The sequence below is a fragment of the Opisthocomus hoazin genome, chromosome 11, assembly GCF_030867145.1.
Source record: "Opisthocomus hoazin isolate bOpiHoa1 chromosome 11, bOpiHoa1.hap1, whole genome shotgun sequence".
NCBI classification, from domain to species: Eukaryota; Metazoa; Chordata; class Aves; order Opisthocomiformes; family Opisthocomidae; genus Opisthocomus; species Opisthocomus hoazin.
In genome coordinates, this window is record NC_134424.1 from 11,827,820 (window position 1) to 11,855,159 (window position 27,340).

Here is a 27,340-nt window from a genome sequence, read left to right on the forward strand (position 1 = left end):
CACGTGCAGCTCATGACCCACAGAGGTCCCTTCCAACCCCTACCATTCTGTGATTCTGTGGTGATTTTTTGTCTGCTTAAAATGGGAGCTGGTACCAGCTGTACCAAAGCGACACCATTACTTCTGAACTTGGGGCACAGGGGCACAGAGTGATGAGTCCAGGGACTGTTTCTAGTCAGCAGGGGAAGACAGTGACGCCTTCAGAGGGCAGGGTCCTGCTCCTCAGCCCTGCCACCAGCCAGCTCTGGTAACCCAAGCACGCAAAAGATGAACGAGTAAATAGGCTTTAAGGGAGAGCAAAGCAGAAAGGAGCGGTGATTGACAGATCAGGTACACGTTCTGTCAGATTTTGGCACGGAAGCAAGAGAGACACCACTTCAGTTGTTTCTACAGAAATGACACTCATGCAACGTGCAATGGAAGCGAGCCTTGGCTCTGCCAGCGCGCCTAGCCTGGGAAAGATGCAGTTCTTGTCTGTGAAAGGAGTCTTGCTGGATGTTGCATCATTCCTGTGCACACATGGGTATGTAAGGAAAAAGTATTACAAGCTGTTGAATGCACAGGTAAACCCCCAGGCTCTTCAAAAATACAAGATGCTGTATCCAGTCAGGTTGAACCACCGCATTTTTCAAGTAATCTTACGGAGGCAAGGAAGTTACTGCTACTGAAGTAGTCAGTAATGGGCTGGAATCAGCCTTTCCCCACACAGAAGCATACAGAGCAGATAACAGCAGAGCTGCTCTTAGGAAAGTGCTTCCCAAAATAGGAAAAATGTCTGCAGGCTAAACAAAACCCAACTACACATTTATCTCAACCAGCAACAGAAAACTAGTTCATCTGGAAGGTACAAAGTAATCCTCTGTGTACCTGGGCACTACTCCAGGACATGAAACGTGCAACACTTAAAGGTAATAAAAAAGAAGCCTACAGACCAACCTTTTGAAAACTGTACTTTATTAAATATATAAAAGCTCAGCACTTCTGTAGAAAATTGTGTCTTGATCTCTAATACGGTAATGCTGGTTTAGTTTCCTGCATCACTGGTAAAACTGCAGTCCAACACCTGTTTTTCTCCCCCATGGAGCACAAATCTTAATTGATGGAGCAGAAGTTGGTGTTAGCAAGCAGCAGAAAGACTGGGCAGTATTGCTAACGCGTGTCAGCTGCATGCACGAGACCACCTGCACTGCCTTTAACCTTTCACTCACTACTATTGCTTTTAACACAGGACTCGAGCCATGAGACTGAATTGACAACATTCAAATACCAGAAGAATGAAAAGAATTAAGGCTAATAAAGTAATTACTGCTTCTCAAAACATTTATAACTCAGATCTCTATTTCAGTACCAGTTGTGGCAAACATTTGCTTCTACGTATGTTCAAGTTCAGTTTCTCCTGATGGTCGTAACTGGTTTTCATAATGAACACATTATTTTTGTACTGAATTGTGTATACTCACAGAAAAAAAAAACACTGTAGTGTAGGGAGGGCACATCTGGAAGCCACACTGCAGCTAGGTGGAGAGAGACTTAAAGCCTGTACAAGATAGTCTCTAAAGTACTGGTCACAGCAGAAATACATAAACATGAGTCATCACAACACTACAAGGCAGCATTCTTCTAACATGATCTAAAGCTCAAAATTTAGGCTACTGAAGTCTATGAAATCTAATCAAGCAAAAATGTTTTCATTATTTAATTTCATGGAGTATGTTCATTGTCCTTACTAAGTGAAATTCAAGAAAGGAACAGTATACACTGAAAAAATACCCTCAATATATTTTAAAGAATATACATTCAATTATAAAAGTTAATTCTGTATCAAGGCAGCAGGTTTTATTTTTAAAGGTTAGTGACCTCTGAGCATCCCTTTAAATAAGTGCAATTCAAAGCTAAATTTCTGAAATAGTTATGCAATGGCATAGTCCACGCTACCATTCTGAATGCCTAACCAAGAACAACTTCAGAGATTTTTCAAAAGTTGGGGGAAATCAATCCTTTCTGACAAATCCGCCCTACCTCAGAGCACTGCTAACCCAGCCACTCATTATTTCAAGTTACTTTGAAAATTCTCAGTCCAAAAGCATACATTTTATATAAGTATTGTGTAAAATTCAACTAAGTTGCGTTTTTCTTTTGAACATGCGTTGCACTTCCAAATGCATTGGCCAAAGACGTGTACATGATACATGACGGTGCATATAAGAAAAAGCAGCAGAGGGCAGGTTTGTCAGAGATGGGGACCCACACGTATTTCCTATGTGTATCTAATCACAGTGCATGTGATGAAGCTGGCACTTTCTGCATAAGACACAAGGTGCCCCACCTGGCAGTGAGCACTTGCCAGTTCTCAAGTCAGGAGGAATCAGTAAGTGGAGAAGAGGTACAAATCTACTTGTTCACTGACTTACAATTAATGCAGATGCTCCAGAATGCTTTTCTCCCCACAGTCGATGTCATTGACTTCCTACAAACAGCATCCCATAGTCATATTTTTCATGGATAACATGTATCAACAACAACATTCAAGCCCCCTCCCCAGCTCCTGGTGCACACTGCTGAACTGTGATACGCTGTAAGCATGCTGCAGTACCGGGACAGAAATGCACTTGAGAAGCTTCTAACGGAGATTCAGCACAAAACCCGACCACCTCCTTCTCACTGCTGCTTCTTCGGCGGAACACGAGATCTCGCGACCACAATTGGAACTACAGAGAGCAACCCGATCAGCAAAGCCCAGAGAGGGCGGTAGAAGAGCCAGCCGATGGAGATGGTCAAGAGCGACAGCGAACTGGCTACGCAGAAGGCAAATGCTTTCAATCCGATGTTAACCAGATCTCTGACAACAGGAAACCAGTCCACTGCAGAAAGAATTAAACAAGGGATAAAGAAGTTGATGGGAGTTTAAAAGGAAGTCGTCTTCTTCATGCCTAGGATTTGCAAACTAACTATTGCAATCAGAAGACAGACTCAAATTATTTATCAAGAGCACTGGGTAAGACATTTCAGCAGCGTGTCCTCAAGGCATTTGATAATTAAGCAACAGCTAAATATATAAGGCAACGGCATCCTCATCTCTTCAGATAGGAAGTAATCCAGAATTCAGGCTGAAGGCTTGTCCAAGGCTTGAGAGGCAGAGTAGACTGATAGCCCTGCAGCTATGGAACAAGTCTAGGGCAACTAATACAATATGCTAGCCCAAAAATTGATTTCCGGCAACAATAAATCTTGCAGTACCATGTATATGGATAAATAAGAAAAAAAGAGTTCACAGCTACAAAGCAAATGATAGCTTTGATGTCTGAAGTTTATACAAGTTTGAGGCACCGTCCTGCCTTTCTGTAAGTTTTTATTCCAACATTTTTCTACATTAAAAGGATAAACGAAAACCATTTTTGCTGTGTGTTTGCAGTAGCATAGAATAACCAGACAATAAAGACATGTTGCTACACAACTACTAATTAAGACCTGTTGGGGGGACCACTTGTGTATGGGTGTAGAAAGTAAGTGGATTGCAGCACCTTGAGTTAGACTTGAAAGAACCAGCCCAACATGTGCTTCGGCTTCTGGTTTTGGTAAGCATTGGGCTGGGATCTTCTGAGACTGGCAAGGAGATATTTGCATACCTTTTTTTAATGTTCACAAAGCAGTCATCTGGTTCTGGGATCCTGTTTATCTGCAATTGCCTACAGTGACTTTCAGATCAAATCCAATCTGAGTTCAAACCAGACTCCTCCTGACCTCCAAATTAATTAATTGCATATGTGAGCAAGAGAGGACTCTCTAGGGATCATGATCCTATATCTAAATCATTTTACTTTTCTGTAAAAAACTTACCCAGAGTGTAAAAGATTTGGGTCATTAAGCTGATGCCTACAAACATTGCCAGCCAGCCTGCTGCGCGGAGGGCCCAGGTCTTCACGGTGTTACTCTCATGCTCTTTCTGAAACACTTCCTGAAAACAAACACCGTGACATGCAGCCTGTTTCTCATTTCTTTCGAGATCCTCTTGATTCCAGTCTATATTATGAGCAAATCAGAGCCAACAGCACTTTAGGAGTACAATTTCTCTCGCAGAAGATATACTGCAGCTCATTCTGCAGGGTTTTTTTGTGCACTATTGCAGCACACTACAATAGATTGTAAAGTGCAGCACAAGAGAAACGAGCATTTTTCTAAATGAAGACAGCTAAACAAGCACTGTTCAACACACTATAACCACAGGCAGAAAGCACACCGTTTTTGCTGCAAATGGATACATTGAACATTACTGTGGAAAATAAGACACTAGTAAGTAAGTGTAATAAAGGAGGAACAATCTGACTTCATTATATTTGGAGGAAGACACAAAAGGCAACAATAACCACTGATGGCTGAAGGAAAGGTGTGTGAAAGAAAGCAAGCAGTATGCAGGGAAGAAAAGATAAAAGGTGTGCGTATATTTCATCAGGCAAAGCAAAGCATCTATTCTTAACAATTCTAAGATTTTTTCAAAATGGGTTGTGTGCCCCTCTGGCTCTATAAAACGTACACATGAAGATGGCTAAGAGATAGCAAAGCACTTACTGGGAAAAGACGTGTATGACTGATCAATTACTTGTAGATACAAGTACTCTACAAATTATTCATTTGTAGCAAGTTAATCTCCGATGAACTAAAACTCTACCTAATGAGGATTCAGAGCTCACAGCAGAGAGATGATTCTACTGCTACTCTCTTTCAACTCAAAACAAAAGTCTTTTTAACTGCTTGTGGGAACTCCTGTAAATTCTTGACATCTGGGATTTTTGCAGCAGGGCATGAAACAATCATTAATGGAAGCAAACCTACCAAAAAGAGTAAATGAATCACCAAATTGCTGGAGCATGCAGGATTTATTGGAGCATAATGTTCTGCCTAAAGGTTTTTTCTCAGCCAGAATAGCAATAAACATTTCAAACAAGCCTAAAACCCTGTTACTACAAGCTGAAGAGAAGATAGCTCCTAAGGTTTGTTTAATTAAAGCCTAATTTGTACTATTTTTGCATTGACCTTTTCAAAAGCATGTGCAAGTGGGAATTACCAAAAAGCAAATAAAAGCACAATGAGAAGAAACAGAAACAGCCTTTAAAGCTAAGACAAAACAAGGAGATTTAAAAAAAAAAAAAATACATAGTTACTTTAGCCACAGTTCCTTTTTAAAATTAAAAAAACCCATCAGGAATAACTGTAGCCAAATCATACACTGCTAGCAGGTGAAGCACAGCATTTTGCTGCAACACAAAGAATGTGCAGAAACCTGGAAGGCAAAAACAGGCTTTAACACACTGTCCTAGAAAAAGGAGAGGTAAAAGTCAATGTTTATGTTGACTATCTCCTCCTCTAGAGCAGGTCTGAAAGACAGTGAGAGCTTACTCTCCTGCTGCTTCTGCACTACCATCTCCAGTTTTAACCCTTCATTAGTACAGTGTGGTATCTTACCTCCACAGAGAGGTCCCCAGGGTAGAGAATCTGCAGAGCATCTCCAGACTTGGTGTGATACGGAACTAGCTGATCGCCTTGCTGCCGAGCAATCACAGTCACCTTGGAAGAAAGGGAAAAATATTTACTGGTTACTGAGTTGGGAACCAAATTTGCAGAATACAGAAACAGTTGAAGACACACCTTATCAGCAGAGCCCAAATGGGGGTCATCTCCACTCAGACCTGCATAGAAGAATGAGACACGAAGGTCTCCCACCTACAAACAAGAGAATACTGGAAGTCAGGAAAGATTTCTTTACAAAGGAGAATCACACAAAAGACAACTCTGCCTGGGAGCATCCTTTAGGTATCAACACTTTTTCTGAACGCTTGTGTCAAGCCAGAGGATATCCAGAATAATTTCCAAGCTGTACTTTTTCCAGCCTAGTTGATAGAGGAAACAGTGTAGCTCAAATGCTGTTTTGCAATACCCCCTCTGATTTAGCTGTACAAGCAGATTAGCACCAATGCGATCCTACGTTCATCCCTTGTTGTTTCACCTTTTGGCAGAGAAGGGCAGGCAGCACAAGCTAACAACGAGCTATTTCATTGTACTGTGTTCAGTACAGCAAGGCACAGGTGGAACCCACCTCCCAGCACCATCCTGTGTCCTTCTGTTTAAAAGCACAGCAGACTTAAGAAAACAGAAGACAAAGATATAAGCAGGATCAGAAGCTTTCTGCAAGCGAAGCGCTCTTGCTGAAGGACTGTACTAAGGGTCCCATCCTAGGTGATGGTCTGCACTCCAAATTCTACACATTTAAATAAAAATGGGACATGCCCCAACTTTGTTTTTCACATCGTAGTAATCATTGCTTCAGTTTATCTTTCTCGTCTTACTTCTGGACGCCTGGGGTTCTCGCTGTGGTAAAAGTAATCTCCTCCTCGGGTAACATCAGCATGTGGATCCTCCAGGTTTGACAAGCTCAACTGCTTGAAGTCATCAATTTTATCCACAAGACCTAAGCAGAATAAAAAAATCAAGCTCAGGTCCAGTGTCTAACTTGGAACAGCCAATTTGCTGGCTGGCTTCCTGATTATCACTTGGAATGACTGCCATAGTGGAAAAAAACAAAGTCCGCTGCTGATGCAACATCAGACACAAAGCCAGTACAAAGCAACCCTTACCCTTGGAAAGAACAAAGCTGCCAACCTGGACGTTAGGAGAAACAGCAGTGAAAGACTCCACAGCCATGGCACTAGGGAACAGACAGAGTTCTTGATTAGTCCCAGAATTATGATCAAACTCTTGATTTGCACTATGTAATATACAGCACATAAAAGGCACTATACCAAACATCAGGAGAAACTCAAAGAGCTAAATGGCTGTCATGACGTGAAAACAAATCCATCAAGAAGCTGTGTCCAGACTGCATGGTGTTGGAGCCATCAAAATAAGTTAAGACAAGATATGACAGTCTCATCCCCTGGCCCGACCTTCCATTCACACTCCAGGATTTCACTAGATTTTTCTCTACTGAACCTATAATGGGCTGAAATGGAGTTCAACCCTTAGGAAGCTGTTCAGTGGTGATATAAAGTTTTTGAGTGACAATGAATGAATCACATTCTTAGATGAGAATTCCAGCAGCATTTAACTACACTCATAAATGCACTTTATTTCTAGCCTGAATTTATTTAACTTCCGCTGTCAACTGCTAGATCTTATCTGCTAAATTTGGAAACCTAGATCATAAACCTTCTCCATATAAAATGTACTTCTACATCATGGCCAAGTTAATTAAATTCCAAACTCAGGAATCCTTTAGTGTCAGACTTGACTTCATTCTCCTAAGTAGTACTACTAGAATCTCCTTGGCAGTAAAGAACAGATTTTATTTTCACAAATGTCTAAGTTGCATAAAATGGTAAGATGGATGGATGGAAGGAAGAAGACATGTAGTACACACTTAAAATAGTCTCATTAATGCTAGGAATAAATTCTAAAGTTCAGCATGTCTGTATACAGCGTGCTGTCTCAGACAAGGATCCACCACAGTATGCTCAGTCTCCTTGGTTTGTACTAATACACTCAGATGAAATGTTCTTAGCTGCAGCACTTTTTAAATCATGTCCTGCAATAGCACTAAATAAAAAAATGTTTCTCACTCTCAATTGGAGATTTGCATTTACTGGAGAAGGCTTGAAGAATTTTCATTAACAAAGAAGTGTGCATGGAGAGGAGACACAAAGCGGGTATGTCAGCTGTGCATGCTTTTTTCCATTATCTCTCATCTAAACAAGTCTGCTAGCTGGGACTTCTAATCAAAACCACATAGATCTTCACTTTCCCTCTGCAAGTCGTACTTCCAAACAAATGGCAGTGTATTTGGATAAGCTCACAGAACCAAAACAAAGTTCTGGGGATTTTGCAAAGTTCAAAGATTTTTTGAAATCCTGGTCCTACTACCTCTCTGGCTGTATTTTTCACCACACATGATGTTTTTTGCCAAATGGAATCTTGCATCCTAAGGAACCAAGCAGGTGCTGTGAGAATGACAAGCAAGCTAACACTTAGCGTTAAAAATGGCACACTGTAGTGTAACTAAAATGCTGCAGATGAGGTACACATGAAACAAATTACGTATGGGTGATTGCCACAAATAAGCCTGTGAGCTCATACGCTCTAGCTTAGCAGAGCAGCATGCAAGTGGTGTGACAAGCTCACAGGACGCCTGCTATTCTAACCCTGTACCTGTAACAGCGGAAAGAAATAGTAATAGACTGCACTAATAGCCAATAAAAGTAAGAAAGGAATCGATTCAAGTTCTCCTACATGGAGCCCACATTGGTCAAGAGGTAACAGCATAATAGCCTGACATCCAGCCATTATTAATGGATAGCTTAATTCTGGTTCCACTGGCCAGCTCTGAAATCCTCTCTAATCTCTCTATGCCTTAGTTCTCCCAACCACCAAAAGACCAACAGTTCCCACCTACTTCACCGTGTCATAAAGATTAGTCATTTAGCTTTCATCTTTGATCATATAGTGACAGAATCTAGAGGGACTGTGCTTGGTGGTAAATTACCTAGGGTTTTTGTGTCCAATTTCTCGATCAAAGTTTCTGCTGTTCACAACTTCTGATTTCCATTCGGTGTCTAAAGGAAACGATACGAAGGTTGAGGAGAAAACAGGAAAAACTGCCACTCAGATCTTAGTTATTGAAGACACCTTTCAATCAACGAATCAGTTCTAAGTTATACTTGCAGTAATGATGTTTACATCAAAGTATGTATGTGATAGTCTGCACTGATACTTAAATCCATCTTCCTAGCACATTAATGAGGAATGGCAGGATTTAGAAAAAAAGGATTTTAGCGATAAAAATGTAACTCAGCTTCACTTCAGTGTGAGCTCTGCTGCTGGATTTGATTCCCGGCTCCACTCTATGGGAGTAATCTGGTTTTGTGAGGAAAAGCTGAGAGCTCTGCTGGAACTAGCAAATTTCAGTGCAGTCAAGCAACAGATAGAGGTGGTACCTGTATGTGCCACTGTCAAAAATACGTAATGCTGTCTTCATTCAGGCTACAGCAGCCTCCCCACATCCCCAGAACAGATTCCAGTAGGTTACTTATAACTCCTTCAAAATTAGACTGCCTTTTTTGAGCAGCCTCCATATTAAATATAGCTTGCTCACTTCCATGAAAGAGTAGAAAGGAAGGAAAGGGAGTTTGGCTAAACAGTGGAGTAGGAATCATTGCATGGGATATTCTGGTGTCTTGGGTACGTGGCAAGATTGGGGGGGCGGGGGTGGTGGCCTCTGTGGGAAGAGGTCAGGGGCTGCCCTGTGTTGGGCACAGCTGGTTCCACATTGAAACCATTGCAGGCCACAGCTGAGCCCATCAGCGAAATTTGGGGCTCTTCTGTCAAAACATTTTTTAAAAAGGGCAGAAAACACCAAATGGGGCAAGGAGGGAACAAAAAGGAGTGAGAAACAACAGAGGGAACACCACAGTCAGAGGAGGAGGTGCTCCACAGCAGAGCAGATATTCACTGCAGCATGGAGACAGTCCATGCTGGAGCATGGGAGAAGTGCAAGAAGGAGAGAGTGGCAGAGAGAAACCACTACGTACTGACTTTGAACCTACCCCCACCCCTGCACCGCTCGCTGCCCCACTAAAGGGAGCCAGTGTAACCTGTGGCAATAACAAGTTTTAACAGGGGACAAGGGGAGAGGAGTCTGGAGTGAAACTGAGCCTGGGAAAGCGTGAGAGCAAATGTATTTACACAACACTCAAATCAGTAATTAAATATTTATTTTCATTGACAATGAACTAAGTTAATTTTCCTCAAGCTGAGTCTGTTTTGCCCATGATGGTAAAATTGGTAAGCCATCTCCCTATCTTTATTTCAACCCACAAGCTCTCTCATTGCTGTTCTTCCCAATCTCTTCCCCAGTCCCACTGAGGGGGGGAGTAAGCAAGCAGCTGTGTGGGCCCCTAGCTGCCAACCAAAGCTAACCCACCACATCTAATAACATACAGACTTTTCCTGGACAGAATCCATTAATCTTGAGAGTGCAGCTGTTTTTTCAAAAGGCTTTTCTTTTTGTTCCCTGCCACTGTAAGGCTGTTTTTCGCTCACAACCACTAGCTTTGCTCCTTATGCGTCTCCATGCTCCAGGGTCCCATGCTTTGCTGAGCTGGGTTATTTCCATGATCACACCCAGAAACTGCTGCACACCCACGTTATACATCCATGTGCTTTAATCAATGATAAATGAAGCACAGAGACCAATCTCCAGATATACGATGACTCAGAGTATTTTTCTACCACTGGGCAGATCAGAATAACGCTCTCAGTTCTGCTCCTGCCAAAACAGCATTTGGCAAAAGCCACAGTGCACTTCAGAAGGTGCTGGTGGTTTTTGTTAGCTGGTAACAACACCTAAACAGATTCTCAACAGGCTGTCTTACAGGCTGGAGCTACATAGTTCTTCCCTTTTTATTCTCTTCTGCTCATGCCCAATTACTCCACTTCTAAAGAGCAGTCTCAGGCGTAGTTTTGAACACACTCCCATCTTTGCCCATCTCCTGTCACTGAGGTCCTTACGTGCCCTATCTCTGGAGCATCCTTACCCCTGGATGCTGCTCTGAACATCTAGGAGTTCCAAGACAAGACTTAGATTTTCTGTAGTAGTTGCTTGCTAACAGCACACCACCTTTCACCTCAGCTACCTCAAAAAAGGGAGGTCCTGCCACTTGTTTAGGAAACAGAATTTTTGCTTATTTCTTCACATTCCATTCCTTTCTTTCCCAACAAGAAAATACAGGGTTTACAACAAAAATCAAAACACAAACACATAAAAGTCCAAAGTTATATGTGTAAAAGAACAGGGACAAGTTGATCAACTTACTGTATGAATACTTCGTCTCTTTCTTAATCTCACCATTCTCTTCATACTCCCTGCAGGCAAAAAGGGTGGGATGAGAACCAACACACTGCACACACACCCCTGCTCAGGGCAGAATACACTTTACATATGAAATGCACAGACAGCTCACTGGCAACACAAACTTCTCTTTACAAGTAAACTAACTCTTTTCTGAGCTTTGATTCTGCTAATTAACTAGCAAGCAGGGAGTATAATGGGGATGGAGTCACAGAAATCCTGATGGTCAGAAAGTATATCAACACATAAAAGAAGCTTTAGGAACACTAGGAAGAATAGAAATCAACTGAGTCTTTGGGACAAACACAAGTTTTTTCTCATTTTTTTTTTCTTTTTCATAAATTGGTAAAGATCTTTGAATTCTGTTGATAACATATGAAAACAGATCAATTGGCTCTGAGATAGCCCAGCATCAGGCAACAAAAATGCAAACAAAAGAACCACAGCTGCAGCATGGAGGCTAAGAAATCCCATATGAAGTTATACAAAATCAGGAAGTGGAAACGTTTGATAAAAGGCCTTGGAAGTTACCCAAATTTTATCAGATGCAAATTCTGCAGCATTGACCATCTACAAGACCTGACGTCTCCAAGGAAATTAAAGTCACTCTCTAAAAAAAAACCCAAGAGCTCTAGAATTCTCCTGCCCTAAAGAGTTGGGTTTTTTTCTTTGGGGGTGAGGACAGGAAAAAGTTTTGGTGGGATCCTGTTAATACAATGGTTTTATCAACAACTTTTAAAGATTATTTTCACTTACGTGGAATCTTCATATTCTACCCACTGGTACATTTCAACGTTACGTTTAAGCTTGACAGCCTGGATGGAGAGCCCATAGCTGGGATCAAACAAAGGCTATTCAAAAATTAAAGAACATACAAGTCAGTATAATTGCTGTACCTCACAAACTCAAAAACTGTACTTTTATTACTAAACCCATTTACATACCTCACTGTACATAGTTAGTATTATATTACACACAGTTGAATATAGTATAAATGTTATGAAAGACAAAAAGGAGCATCTCTTTATATCACTGATAAATCTGACCTAAAGAATCATCATCAAAAATTATTGCCATAGTGAAGAATAAAACCAGAAATGCTGGCTATTGGTATGCAGCCTTAAATAAATGTTTAAACCAGGGAGAAACTTTATTTTCCTGGAAGCTACTGTGCTGTGTTACCTTCAGCAATGCAGGCTGACCACAGAAAATGTCATCGCTACTGAAAAGTCAGAACTTGCAGAAGCTCTGTACTGCAAGAGCCTGAAGACTTTACAATACCATGAATACACAACAGGTTCCCTTTACAAAGGGGAACTGAAACTGTCCACCAAAGGCAGTGGGAGGGTAAACACAGCTAGAGGTGACATGTTGCTTCGGAGTAGGGAGACCAAGGCTGTACAGCATCTCTCTGATTCCAGGTCAAGAACCAAAGCTTGGGTGGTAGCCGGCAATGCTTACAGAGAAGGAGAGAAGCTACCTGTCTTCTCCCTGGGTATCAAATATAATTTTAATTGGCAATGACTTTTCTTTCTCTCTAAGCTTGAAATACTCGTATTTTCAAGATACTATTTTATTTACCTTAGATGTACTCAGAGCGCCAGCCAGGTGCACCAACCTCCCTTCATTCTGATGAGACACACTGTGGATGCTGTCAAGAGGGATCACAAGAGAAAGTCCCTCATCAAGAGATTTGGCTGTCCTTAAAGCTCGTCCCTGCAAACAAGAAAAGCAAAATCAAGTTCCGGAGAATCAATGGCACAGCAGTATCTTGTGAAAAAGGTTAGCAGACAAGTGGTGTGAAGACCGCAACGAACACTTGTATATTCAGCCTCAAGGCATATTTTCGAAACACACTTGTACTTCTCCACTGCCTCTTTCTCTGACACAGTTTGGGGCAGTACTTCTTACCCACGCAGCAGGACCATTAACATTGACTGAGCTCCTCAAACACACACAGATTATTTCTACAAGTGTTCAAAATTATTGCTCTTCAACTCTTACCCTGTTCATTGTTCACAAATAACTGCAAAAATTCTATCAGTTATGCTCCTTTTTCCACAGACCCGTGTGACTACTTGGCAGGAGTTTTCCTTACCTTACCATCATGTTACGGTGTGTTTTTCCCTGCAAAGTCATTAAAATTAGTATTGGTTCTTTTTCCTCTTGTGGAGGTACAAAACAAAGTCTTAGGTGAAAATTCACAGAATTCTGCTCCCCTACTCCAAAACTGTCAAAAGCATGCATGTTTGCAACAGCAGGGCATTAGGATTCCCTGCTTACTTTAATTATTTTATTTTTAATCTAAAACCAAAACATAAAATAATGCTGGCAACAAATAACACCCTCGATTTTGCAACATGAATTCCTTTAAGGCAATTATATCATGGTTTAATCCGGCTGCCGGCTACCAGGACCACACAGCCGCTCACGTGCTCTTCCCCCTCCCAGTGGGATTGGGGGGAAAATGGACAAAAAGTAAAACTCGTGGGTTGAGATACAGACAGTTTAATAAGACAACAAAGAATGGAACAATAATAATAATATTAATAAAGAATATGCAAAACCAGCTATACACAATACAACTTTTCTCACTGCCTGAAATCATTTGTGCAGCAAGTCCCTGAGCAGCGATCGCAGATTTCACAGAGCTCGTGGCTTTCGCAGAGCTCACCGAACTCACATAAAAGATCAAACGCACAGAAAAAGGGTTCCTGCCTCTTGGCCAACCCCCCTTTACACACCAAGCATGACATCTAAGGTACGGAATACATCTGTTGGCCAGCATGGGTTAGCTGCCTGGCTTTGCTCCCTCCCAGCTCTTGTACACCTGCTCATTAGCTGAACGTGGGAAACTGAAAAAAGTCCTTGATTTCATAGCAAAAAGTAAAAACATCAGTGTATTATCAAGATTCTTCTCATGCTAAATCCAAACCACAGCAGCTACTGGAAGGAAAATCAACTCCATCCCAGCCAAAACGAGGACACAACACTAGAAATGAGAACCTTATGTTACGCCAAGAAAAGAGAGAAGACTAGAACGTGGCTGGCTCAGAGGGTGTAATCCTCTTTCAATAACACTAGGGCCTGTTTCTGCATCAGCTTACATGTTTTGTATCTCATCTCTCATCACACACTGCCATCATCTCTACCACACTCAGTTCTACAGAAAGACTATCTGTGGCCCTGTGATTTCACTCTCCTGTTATATCCCAACCGTAAGCACCAGGCTCTCCAGACATAAGGTCTTCTTCTCATGGATGAAGTAGTAAAGCTTTGACACGACCATTTTAAAAAAGCTATAAATGCAAAGCTAGTTGAATATCACCTCAGCTGCGTATTTTAAAACTGTGTATAAACACTGACAGTATTTGACTTACTTCATTGGTAAAAAGAAGGTAGAAAGACAGAAAAAATGTCACAAGTCCGATCAACATGCCTCCAGAAGTTTCGCTGAGACGTTCCAGGAACCCTGGTTTGGACTCACTTGTGATTTTGACATGTTCTTTTCTGCTGCCTGTGTCAGAGAACTGTTGGAGATAAACAAGAAATGCAATATTGTTGTGAAAGGGGAAGGCATTCTATTTCAAAATAAGTCTTTTAGCTTTGTTAATACTGCTGCTCTACAGAGCAGAACCTCTTGCCTTGGACCAAAACTTTCCCACGCTTATTAAATGCCTCATCACACTTTTGACAGCAGAAATATAGTCAATAAAAATCAAGCCTGATGGAAAAAAGAATTGCTATCATAGTGGTTCAACACGTTCCTTCAAGCTTTCTTCAGTCTGTCTCCCTATTTGGTGTCCACACCCCGCATTCGGGCCATGACAAATCCAGCAATACTCCCGAATTCCAGACCAGCTAAAACATAGCTATAAATAACATTCTACCTCACCAGTGCTAAGTGCCTGCATACTTTAAAATAATTCCATCTACAGCAACAAGAAGAGATAGCTTAAAACAAACTTGCTGTCGCTGCCCTAGCCTGTGCCCCATTAAAGCATGGAAGCCCAGGGGTTTCCATCTACCAGCCCTCTCTGCACGGAGCGATCAAGCAGCAACTTTAGACTAGCACAGGCAGGCAAGAAAGGCGGTGAGGCTTCTCTAGAGGCTTCTCCTCAGCTCACCCCGAGGCGCTAGGCGCGATGCGACAGCGGCCCCTCCGCCGCCGCTGCACAGGGCCCCTCGCCTCAGACGGGCCGACCCGGGGGAGCGGCCGCAGCGGGAACGGGTCGGCCCGGGGGACAGCCACGCACGCAGCGCGAAGCAACGGCGGGACCGGCCCCAGCAGGACTTACGTTCCTCGACATCTTGAGCCTCCTGCCCCCGCCGGGTACCACCTCGAGGGCCGCGCACCGAGAACCGCCCACGGCCGAGCCCTCCCCCTCAGGGCACACGGCCCGGGGCGCCGCCGCCATGCATGCCGGGACTCGTAGTTCCCGCCCCAGGCAACGGCGCCCTCCCCGCCGGGCGCGGGGCAGGCTGGGAGTTGTAGTCCAGCGGCGGGGCGGGGCCCGACGGAACCAGCTGCCCCCTCCCCCGGTCCGCGGTCGGCAGGAGGTGCGTCACGGCCGCCGGCGGGCAGGGAAGGCGCTTCCGGAGGAGGGAGGTCGTCGCGTGGAGCTGCGCGGGGCTGCCCGTTGCTGTGGCGGGGGCAGAGGAGGAGCGGAGCGGAGCGGGCGGCGGGGTCGGGCTGCGCGCGCGCTACGGGGGAAGGCACCGGCCGGCTCCGCCATGTCCTACTGCAGGCAGGAAGGTGCGCCCGGGTGTCCTGCCAATGTCACGCCGCCGCGCCGGGCCCTGAGGCGGCCGGGGGGTGGGGGCGACGCGGGGCGGCTGCCCGCTCGCCTCAGCCCGGGAAGGGGAAGCGCAGTCTGAGGGGGAGAAAAGGCGCGAAAGCCGCCCGCGGGCCGCGTGTGGCGAGCGGGTGAGGGGACGGCGGTCTGCCTCGCCTCCCTCCTCCGACCTTTCTCCTCACGGTAGGCGGGAAGCCGATGCAGGGCGGTTTGGCCGTGAGGCGGGAGATGGCACCGGGGGGGGGGGGGGGGGTGGACTCCGTCGCCCCACGGGCCGGCCTGCGCTGTGGGGCCGGGGCCGGCGGGTGCCCCGGGGGGCGGCGGGCTGTGGGGCCCCGCAGCGGGGGGTCGGGACCGCCCCGCGGAACAGGCCGAGCTGAGCCTGCCTGCGCCGCGGGCTCTGCCTCCAGCTCGCCAGGCTGCGCTGGGGAGCGGCCGATCGTGCCGGCGCGCTCCTTGTGGCTGCTCTCCCGCAGGGCTTAAACTTCTACTAGCTTAGCTTCGCTGGCCGGAGGTGGGGTTTTTTTACCATTTTAAGGAAAACACCGTAAATGGACAGGGAGGGTAGAGTGCGAGCTTTATGTTTATGTATCTGTACGAGGTATTATCTTGTACGGATTGTGATATTTATAGGCTTGACCCCCTCGTATCCTGGGGGTTATATTCCCCCCTCCGTGTAAGTAACGTACACTGACTAGATGTAAAGTTTCAAACTGGAATAAAAGCCATTCTGTAGTTCTAAATGCCATTTTGAACTTTGGCACACTGAATGCTGATTATGACTACCTCACCACAGTTTATAACCTATGGACCTCTTTGCTTTATGTTTTTAATTTATTTATTTTAACAACATCTTGGATCTTTACAAGATCTGTAAGTCATCTTATGGCATCCTACAAAATTACAGTGACGGGTTTGAGTTCGTGCGCTTCTAGTTCTTTTTATATAAGAAATGACTGGATATTCTACATTGTAAGGTTTGCAGAGTTGACAGAAAACTTCTTCCCTTTTAAAAAGGGTTTAGATTTATCTGTTTCTCAGACATACTTAAATGCATATTGGTTACTGAGCAAAGTAAAGGGAGTTACCAAACATCTGCTAGTAGAGGTCACATTGAGGGGCAAAAAGATACTGCTTTCTAATATACCAAGTCACTGTAGCAGCCTTTATGAATTTGGAGAATGAAAGGAAGTTCTTGGGGTGCTTACCAGATTTTTCTTCCACTCAGTGAGTATTCAGTTGTGTGTTCAAAAGAGTTTCAGTTAGCTGTTCTTTTCTTCTTGCGTCTGTCTCAGAGTGTTTTTTATAGTTTTACGTAGTGGTTATAAATCTCTACTCAGGTTTCCAGCCAAGCCTCTCCCGGCACCACCACAGAACTTCTTTGTTAAATGAGAGTGGCACAAGAGCAGAAACTACGAAGTGTTGTTTTTATGTCCTTGGTAATGCTCACAGCACCTTTCAGTATAGTTGGTTCTATATTGTTAATGTGCTCTTCAGTATTTAATTCAGATAATTACTGTAAAATATTACACCAGTCTTTAATGGCGAGTACTGTTATTAATAAGTATCTTATTGAACACTTCCCGTTAATTTAGTACAGTTTTTCTTTCATCCTTCCTTTTTTTGCCTAACCCCTTCATCTGGGTTAGTCCTTGTAACGGAGTAGTTTGAGCTTGTTTTGAAATGGCTTTTTAACTTCACAGTTCAATGAACTGTACTGGGATCTGTAGCCATTACAGTATATTGCTGTGAAAATCGGAACTTTAGAAGAATAAAATTTCAGTTGCGTATCTGTTCCTCTGAACCAACAACAGTTCTAATGAAGGAGATTGATAAGTACAACAGAATCCATTCATTATTTGCATTAATGCATCATGTTGAATATCTCATTATCTTCTGGTGCTCAGCAGCTTTGTAAATGACTCCTGTCTAGGCTATCTCTGAACTTCTGTTTATTGTCTCCTATGGTAGGAAAAGACAGAATTATATTTGCGACCAAGGAGGACCATGAGACACCAAGCAGTGCTGAGCTGGTTGCAGATGACCCAGATGACCCTTACGAAGAACAAGGTCAGTAGTAAGCAGAAGAATGGACATAAGGAGTGATACATCACATATATCCTAACAATCTTAAACAAGAACAACAGAAAAGAAACCTTGTATGAAGCAGGAAAAAGTTATTCATTTTTAGAGGCTAAGGGCAGCTGGTTATTCAGTAGACAAATACGCAAACTCTTAGCAGTTTTAGCTTCCAAATTAGGACATCACAAATGACATACTTTCCTTACAGTGGATTTTTTTCTACCCTTTTAATGATCTTTCAGAGTGGCCTGTTCGAATACATCAGTTGGTGGCTTTTAGTTCTGGTTAGTAGCCAGAAATACCCAGAAAAAGCTTTTCCTTCCTTTCTTTTATTAACAAAGTTAGTGCTTAACCAGTGAAACTTGTAGTCGTTTTTCAGTTTTAAATGACGAAGTGCAATTTTCAGAGAAGCTGAAGTGAGTTACACACGACTGTCATTGATGTCAGTTGCTCACCTGACTGTGTGCAGCTGAAATTGCCTAATTTGGTGATCTCTCCGTATCCAATTTAATATAAGTTATGTCTGAGTAATCCTGTACTATACTAGTAGCAATATAGTCAATAACTAGTAGCAATATCTTTCAACATCACGTGACAGGTAAGTTCAAATTACTCAGTTTTCAACTGTAACCATCTTGCCTTGAAAAGACGTAAGTTAAGTTTTCAGTGAAGATTACAGTTCTTATATGAAGTAGATCTAACCTGTAAATGGAGATTTAAGAGAGCAGAATATTTCTGAGTTCAAGGCTTGTAATATTCTGATTGCACAGAGCATATTTTGTGATGTTTCTAATGGGTAAATGAAACAATCTTCCTGTCGTGATGATTAAATAAATTTTGGCCTATGTTAATAAATTGTCATGAACACCTACGAATTTGGGTTAAATTTTTTTCTAATTGCCTTTATGCTTACAGGTCTTTTAGCCTCTTCATTTTGTTGTGAAATGACCTCATTGCTTTCAGCTCAGCTGAGACTGAAGTAAATGCTTCACCCTTTTTGAAATTTCGTTAGAAAGTAAAAGTTACGCCAGTGGCTCTGTGACCTTTAGAGGGCAGTATTTGAGCACAGTTTTGCTGCTGGTGCACACAGGGTCAATTTGTTGGCTGATGTGGTATGTGCTTTAGTTTGAACCCTATCTTCCTAGGTCATTAAAATAACTTTCTCATACATAGATTTGTGTTGAAATGATTTTGCATTTAGCTGCCTGTCTTGGCTTCATTACAACTGTATGTAGTTGGTACATATATCTAAATGTTTTACTTGTCAGCAGTTACGAGTCCATTCAGTTTTATAATGACCCAAATAAGAAGAATAAAACAATTTCAGTTTCAGAAAGGTGCGTAAAAACTGAATTTAGTATCTGTCAGGAATTCTTCCACCGCATATTTTCAGGTAGGTTGTTTCACTGTCTAAGACCCTATACCCAAACTGCCTGTTTGGAGGAAACAGTCTATGCTTGGGATTTGTCATCATCCTCACCATGGGAATGGTGCTTCAGCCCCTAAATATTTCAAAATAGAGACCCTTACAGGCAGTAAAATTTACGTGACACTTCTATCTGTTAATGCCTTGACCAGGATGAAAGATGGAACCTACAAATAATTCACGTAAAGTAGTTCATCCTTAGGTGGAGAACAGTGTCTGAGGAGAGCTCATTTTTAAGCATATTTACTCCTGGCAGTATGCTATGTGGAAGTGAAACAAAATCAGAGTTTTTAACTCCTATCTCTGGCAAATTTATAATCCAGTGTTGGTCTGTTAAGTGAAGAGTTAACAGCATCTAATGATCGGATGGTGGAATTAAGTTCCTCGTTTCTTTTCTGAGGCCTGTGGCTGTTTCCTCTGAAAAACTGGAGGCTGCTTGCAAAATAGAGTATGGAAAGATACTTTTTCTAAGTATCACATCTGGAGAACATGCAGACTCTTGGAGATTTTGTCATTCACTGAACTGTTAAGTCACCTTGTGTGGTGTACAGCTTAACAAACCAGCTTGCTGTTTAGCTAAGGGAATTCATGTGTGCAGTCTGCTGATGTTACATGTGGTTGTTTGAAGTTCACCTATTTTTCCCCTCATAATCATTCATGGTCTTTGGTGATAATTAAATATTCTGTTAGTAAAAGTTGTCTGTATAGCAGCAACATGTGGATGCATAGTGGTCCTATAACTAAGCATCGATTTTTGACACCAGCTTTTAAGAGGAAAGGGAAGGGTGCCCATCTCAGATCTAGCATAACAGAGAGACATACTACAAGGGCTTGGAACGTGAGCATAGAAAACAATTCTCGTGATACCTCTAAAGAGGGTATTCGCTTCCTTCTGTCTCACACCCCACCCTTCTGCCCCAACCTTTTTCTAGTTGTATATATACCACAAGTATGTAGTCTTGTGCCGTTTATTTGGGTAATAAACTAACCAAAATTAAAAGAGCCACTTCCTCCTTGTTTAAATGCCATATTCATTGTTTCATTTTATGTGTATTTTACTGGATATGGAAAGACCATGGAGAGGAGTAGAGGTGGTGGGTTTTTTTTCTAGCAACCCTGTATATACAGCACGTTAGATCGCTTGCTTCCTAAACTATAGAGCAGGGAAGAAAACAGAAAGCCAGAAGCTAGTCATGTTAGGGACACCTTACAGTGAAAATGACGGTATGATTCAAAAAGAGAAACTCTGCAAACTGTTTAAATACTCTTAATAAGTTTGGGTTATGATTTTTTGTTTGGTTGGGGTTTTTTTCTTAGCCTGTGGTAAGTTACTGTCATGTTTTAAGTGTTCTCTGAAAACTTCGCTCTTGAACGATCTTGGGCTACAGTGCTTCAGGTCAAAACAGAGCAACATTTGACCTATCACAGAATGTAGCTGCATCTAATGGGTGTGAGGTTTGTGGTCAGGAAAGACACATGGGCAAAATGTGTTGAAATATGTTAAAGTGCAGAAGCTCTGGCTCATGTGGTTTTTATTTAAAAGAAAACTGGAAAGAGCTTTGCCGTACATAAAGTAACATGCAGACTTTTCTAATTTAGCTTCTACTTTGAATAGAAAACTTGGTTTCCAGTGTTCAGCTTCTGTGGCATAATTCACTATAATGACTCTTTTCATCTTTTCTGCTGTCCTGTACATAGAACAGCCATATCTGAGAAAGAAGAGATTTATTATATAGATATACCATAATCTGTATTGTTTTCTAATACAGCTGAAACTTATTTGAGGTTTTGTGTTTTTTTAGGGGCGTTTTTCATACTTAAGATGGAGATTTTATCATTTTATGATGTAGTTGGTGTTTTTGGATAGTTCTTGCTTTGCTTTGTGCATTAACAGCCGTTAGTCTTTGGGCAGTCTACTTTAGTCAGTAGATCACTCAGGAAAACTTGTGCTCTGTTTCCCTATGGAGAAAATAGAGTTGTGTAGTATTCTTTTTTATTTCTATAAGTTATGAGATTGATTTGTTTGTTTTTGTTCTGTCAGTTATGAGACGTAGGCAAAATGTTAATGGCTCGCTTGAAGCCAAAAGCATTGAAAGAAATGAAGCCGTGTGAAATGGGAAGGCACACAAACCCCAGGGTAGGTTCAAGTTAGCACTTCGTATTGCAGCATATCTCAAGAGTTCACTGTATGTGCCTGTTAACAGCTGTGGCTGCTGGAAACAGATTAAGAATTCTTTTGCAGCAGTTTTGAAATAGTATTCTCTCTGTAAAGCTTGTTTCTGGTCTTATGTGTTGCAGATGGAAGAATTTAAACGTGAAAGATATCTAGTTTTCATTGAGATCTTTGCTCCCGTCAGAATAATTTCTTATTTTATTAAGCTTATATGAAGAAGGCACTGGTGAGTTTTGTGTGTGAAAAGTAATCTTTATTAGCATTAAAGCTATGATAGGAATGTTGGTTAAAAGTGCTTGTGGATTTGCACCTCGGACATAGGTTGTTGCTGTCCTCTCCCTTCTCTGTTTCTCCAGACTTGCTCTAGTCACCTTATTTTAGAGACAGTTTTGAAATGGTTTCCACAGAGGTCGGATGGAGCAAACCCCCTAATTCTTATAAGAAAGAACTTGAATGATCAGGTGTACAGGACTGTTTTTACGACTGACTGTGTCCCTTTCAATCCTGCTTCCTATATGTCTGTCATCTTGTATTGTGAATCATTGGCAGATAAACTTGTAATTGGAATGTTTGTGATATAACAAGGAAGAAACTTTTATTAGAACAACAGCGGGACTTCATTACAGCAAGCACTGAGACAAGTGTTGACATAAATGTGGATGGGCCTGCCTTCATCTGTGATATTAACAGATCCCGTGAGCTAAGAGAGATTAGGATTGGGTTGTGTGATGTCAGCAGTTAATTGCTAACGCAAGCCTTGACCTGCTATAATGTAAATAGGGTTGCTTTTTCTTCCCCAAGTGCAGGCTCGAGTAGATTATGACCCACTGGATCAGTAAGGTTCAGGCTGCATTTGAAAGAAGTTCTAATTCAATTTGATTAAAAATAGTAATCCTGTCTATTTCAGACTTGCAATTCAGGGAGAGTGATGGATGAAATCTGTTTCCATTTTAATTGTGTGCTAAGCTAGCTGGTACACTGACTCATTGAAGTGTGCATTCTGCTGTACTTGTCAGTGAGGAAATGCTTACCTTATTCATCTGGTTTTTTGTTTTTTTTTCTTTTAAAGCACAGTTTCTGTGCAAATAATGGAGTGCTATTTCAGTGATCAAATAGGCACAAATCAGTGCTCATGTGAAATACAAGAATGTGTTGTTTATGGGATAACTCTTATGTTGTTAAAATCTGAGTGCTTACAAGGCAGTTCTGGTTCTAAAAAGAGCAACTTATTTTAGAGAATTAGTTTTCAAGTGGTTTTATTGCTGTGATGTCTTCAGGAACATTTCAGAACTCTGTATTTTTTCATTTTGAAGTATTAGAAAAATGACTGTTTAACATGACTGGTTGATGTTAGTGAAGAGGAATATAGGACTTCAAAATCTAGTTTACAAAGCAAGCCATATTTCTTCTACACTGTATGATCAACAGCTTTCTGCTTTATGTCATCCTTGGCAATAAGGAGTCTGGCACCAGCCATCCATTTCCTTGTCTCTGAAATTCTGCTTTTCCTCCAGGCAGCTAGAGATGCCATGATTCACTGTACTAGGTGTACCTTCTCAGTACAGTGATTGCTACAGATATTTTACAAAACTGTCTTGCTGAATAAAGCATGTTCTGTGAAAAATGACAGTATTACTGTAGTTGACCAAATCATGCTAAGGAGGCTGTTACTTTCTGTAATGAAAAGGAGGCTGATCAACACTGAGATTTGACTGACTCAGTTTTATTTTCTGCTGAACTGCACTGACTGAGTTAGAGCGCATCATTGGTGAATTGCAAATCAGAGTAAAATTTTCATTCCTTTTAGTATAGCAATAAATGTGATTGAGCTGCTTTTGCTGTACCAGTGCATAAGAGTCGTGATACCATGGCCTAGTGTCCAAGGAGTTGCTGGTGGAGTGAATCACATGTCTGGAACTTCCTGATCCCACAGGACAAAGACGAAGTAGGCTTATTAAATTATCTGGGAGTATTTTTGGTAACATCAAGTTACTTCAGGCCCTAAATATAATTTCATGTTAAGATTGGAATTAATGCAACTTTATTCTCTGACAATGGTATTTTCATACCTGCTTCTAAAGGGAAAGTACTTAAACTTCCTGTTTATGCACATCTATTAGCTTCTGCAGACACTGTACCTGGAGATAAATTTAGGAAAGCCTGCTGAAGAGGAGAGCAATTGTTAAAGTGAAGAAAAAAACAGCTTGTATCACAGCACAGTGTTTCCCTTGTTCTTCATAGGTGAACATAACTGCATGTATGTTCATGCAAAGTAGAGAAAGAGACTGGAGATTTATTACTTTAGAGCAATAAATTAGAGACTCTAGAAGCCCACACAACCAAGTCCATTACATTAGTTTTCTATACCTGACTATTCAAAAGGTTTTCTAAGACTTACAGAGGAAAGGAGTTCTCTGTCTTGCTGCTTGAACTTCATTGTGCAAACTGGTTGATGTCTCAAAGAACACACGCCCCTTTAAATCTTCACCTTGCTATTCCATCACTGAAGTATTTCTGTGATGACTTTAACTGTTCCAGAGCAGAAATTTACAGCTGTTCCAATTTAATGTCTAAAATGAGACCTAACTCACTTTCAGTTGTGATAGAAATTTAGTGCAGATTGATTTCTGGGAACCAGACAGGCTGTCATGCTCTCACTATTCCTTGTGTTCTGTGACACGTGACTTAATCTGTGTCTTACAAATAAACTAATTTTTGTTTTTGTAATTCTGGTTTTCCAGTTTGAATTTTAAGGGGGAGAGTTGTGCATTCAGGGTTGATTTAAACCAAGACAAAAAATGCATCCATCCAACTTGATTTAACAAGAATTCTAGTCTTAATATGGGAATTCAATTCTTATGACTTGTATGACATGAGTTTAAGGCTTGCTTGTTCACCTGACAGAGTCTGGCAAGTGGATTGATTTGACTTTGATCTCTTTTGCAGTTTCATTAGAATATTCTCAGTGGTCTGAAGACTTAATTCAGGCACAGATATAGAACTAAACTCACTGGTGACCAGTAAAGAATCCTACAGGTCAGAGCTAGAAACAGACTAGCCAGGAAATGAAAGGTGTTTGGCATCCTTGAAGCCATAGAACTGATATGGCGTTATTAATACTTCAGCTTACGCCTGCAACCTAGCAGCTTTCATGGAATGATACCTGTTTTTGGAAGGAGCACTTAACTTTTCTTCTCTCTTGTTTGTTCAGGACTGATATTGCCCAATGGAGATATCAACTGGAATTGCCCATGTCTGGGTGGAATGGCTAGTGGTCCCTGTGGGGAACAGTTCAAGTCAGCCTTTTCTTGTTTCCACTATAGCACAGAAGAAATAAAGGGGTCAGACTGTGTGGACCAATTCCGTGCCATGCAGGAATGCATGCAGAAATACCCAGATCTTTACCCTCAAGAGGATGAAAATGAAGAAAAAGAGAAGTCAAGTAAAGATTTGGAAGCTACTCCTATGGAGGCTTCTGCTGCCAAAGAGGAGAAAGGATCTAGCTAATGAAGATGCAAGGAGGCTGTTGTCTCCATTCCTCATTTTCAGAGACATGGACTTTTGCAGTATGTCTGTATTTTGAGTCGTCAACAAATGTTTCACTGTTGTTCTATACACTGTATCGTAGTAAATAATTTATTGTTGAAGGAGGAATCTCAGTGCTACAGCCTTGCAAGTAAATACTGCAAAAGGAACAAGTATGTGTATGTATTGTGTAACCTGCTATCAGACACAGTTAATACTTCAACAGCTTTTTTTTTACCCTCAAGTTCTCCTTGAGTTTTGACTTGAATAATGTCTTTAAATATATATAGCTTTCAACTAAAATTCCACTAGCACACCAGGTCTGTCTTCATTTCAGTATCTTCTGATCAATAGCTGCTCTTTTTTAATGTATTCTGTTCTATTAATAGAAATTGCATTAAATGATTGTTTTCCCTTAAAGATTTTTTTTTTTTCTGGAGTGATACAGGACATTGAAAATGGCCTAAATCGAGAATTTGTAAAATCATTTCAAATGGTCTTATTAGATTATGGTTGCATTTTACAACCAGCATCAGGTAAGGACTGTCAGAAAAATGTTGAAATGTATATCTCCTTTGATTTAATTTACTTACTGTGATGGCTTTTGCATGTTTAAAAATCGTGTATTATACAACCATTGATAAAGATGAATGGAAATAAGGTTGATCACTGGCTTTATTTTTGCTCTGAAACCACAGGTTTTGGGTTCCTTTAGTTAGTACCTGATTCTTAAGTGTATAGACAGACTCTTGCAAAATACTTTGAGACTACAATGAGAATGTTAACTGGTGTAATGATATCAAAACAGATACTGTGATTTAAGTGCATATTAAAAAGCAAATACTTTTTACCTTCATTGAAAGCTCCTGTTTGTGTGGTGTGGTTTTTTGTTAACAGTGCCTGGATTTGAGATACTCTACTGCATTGTAAGCAGACTTTGAATCAATTTGTGGGTTGTGAAGATCAGTTGCTACAGCTAATCAGATTTTTTTGTCCCATTCTTTTCTCCCCAGCTCAAGACAGGAAGGCATAAAAAATGTAAAGCATTTTGAGTAGCTACAGTAGACTGTGGATCATGAACCAGCACTACAGAGGACCTGAACAGCTATTAAAACATTTAAAAATTAATTTAGACGTGCAAATAACTTAATAGTAATTCATTGTAGTTTAGTGCCTGGATAAGGGAACACTACATTGTTTTTCCTTCCTAACAAAGCATAGGCTGTGAGAATTGTGTTAAGAAAGAAATTGTACCTGTTGCTTCAGTAACTGTTCATTGCAGGGTTGTTTGCTGTTGTTGTTTTTTTCCTCCCCTAATGTGTTGGTTAACCAAAGCATAAAAAGTTGTAGTGGCAAGAATGCAGCCCAGTAGGTCTAGTAATGCTTAAACATTTGTCTGTTGCTGTGGGCAGCAATCTGGAGTGCTCAGCAACATTGTTTCCATGTAAGGTTTTGGTGTCTTGTTTGCAGAAGTGATTTCAGTGTTAGTGATGATGCTTCTGAATATTTGAGATGAATTTGTGTTAAATTTTATAGTGTATTTGAGCTGTTTATATTTCACTACAGCTATTGGATCCTCAGAAAACATTGTAGGCGATTAAGTGGCTGACAGCTACTCAGTTCTGAGGGCATGGATAGCAAGTACTCTCAGCATCTCTTTGCTTTTAACAGAAACAAAGTGTGACAGTGCTTCTCAGTGTGACTTTCAGGCATAGGAAGACATGCCAAGTTAACCTGAGTAAATGGGCACAAAAGCAGCAGTGATAAACCTTGGCACTTAGGCAATTGGACCATGAAGATGAAATCTTAGGCAATCAGATAAACACTGGGCACCAAATTAAAAAAAAAAAAAAATCACATGTACCCAAGCTTTTGGTTGTTCAAATGGAAATCCAGTGCCTTATTTGTGAAGAAGCAAGAGCTGTTTGTGAAGGCATGCTCTGTTCTAAGAACAGTTTGCCTCGTATTTTTTTCTGCTGTGCTTTCCTTTCCCACGTTGCCTCAGTGCTCTTATGAGTTTTGGATCTATCCTCTAACAGTGTTTAGAGCATCTGTGTACAGAACATAAAATGCAAGGATCACAGAATAGTAGGGGTTGGAAGGGACCTCTGTGGGTCATCTAGTCCAACCCCCCTGCCGAAGCAGGGTCACCTACAGCAGGCTGCACAGGATCTTGTCCAGGCGGGTCTTGAATATCTCCAGAGAAGGAGACTCCACTACCTCCCTGGGCAGCCTGTTCCAGTGCTCCGTCACCCTCAGAGGGAAGAAGTTCTTCCTCATGTTCAGACGGAACTTCCTGTGCCTCAGTTTGTGCCCATTGCCCCTTGTCCTGTCACTGGGCACCACTGAAAAGAGCTTGGCCCCATCCTCCTGACACCCACCCTTCAGATATTTGTAGGCATTTATAAGGTCCCCTCTCAGCCTTCTCTTCTTCAGGCTGAACA

The 27,340-nt window shown here is 41.7% G+C and overlaps 2 protein-coding genes across 2 annotated transcripts; one reads left to right on the top strand and one right to left on the bottom strand.

Moving 5' to 3' along the window:
* Positions 1-1,298: 1,298 nt before the first annotated feature.
* TMEM43 (transmembrane protein 43) lies at positions 1,299-15,323 on the bottom strand. The gene is made up of 12 exons (XM_075432321.1): positions 15,193-15,323; positions 14,275-14,424; positions 12,476-12,610; positions 11,651-11,745; positions 10,859-10,908; positions 8,531-8,600; positions 6,630-6,700; positions 6,342-6,463; positions 5,644-5,718; positions 5,461-5,562; positions 3,838-3,955; positions 1,299-2,861 (listed from the first exon to the last, which is right to left on the bottom strand). The coding sequence occupies exons 1-12, from the start codon at positions 15,310-15,312 to the stop codon at positions 2,659-2,661; spliced, it is 1,311 nt and encodes a 436-aa protein (XP_075288436.1). The 5' UTR covers positions 15,313-15,323; the 3' UTR covers positions 1,299-2,658.
* A 139-nt stretch (positions 15,324-15,462) lies between these two features.
* On the top strand, positions 15,463-25,758 carry CHCHD4 (coiled-coil-helix-coiled-coil-helix domain containing 4). Its single transcript, XM_075432991.1, has 3 exons — positions 15,463-15,650; positions 17,662-17,760; positions 24,583-25,758. Exons 1-3 carry the CDS (start codon positions 15,629-15,631, stop codon positions 24,876-24,878), a joined length of 417 nt encoding a protein of 138 aa, XP_075289106.1. The 5' UTR covers positions 15,463-15,628; the 3' UTR covers positions 24,879-25,758.
* The last annotated feature ends 1,582 nt before the right edge of the window (positions 25,759-27,340 follow it).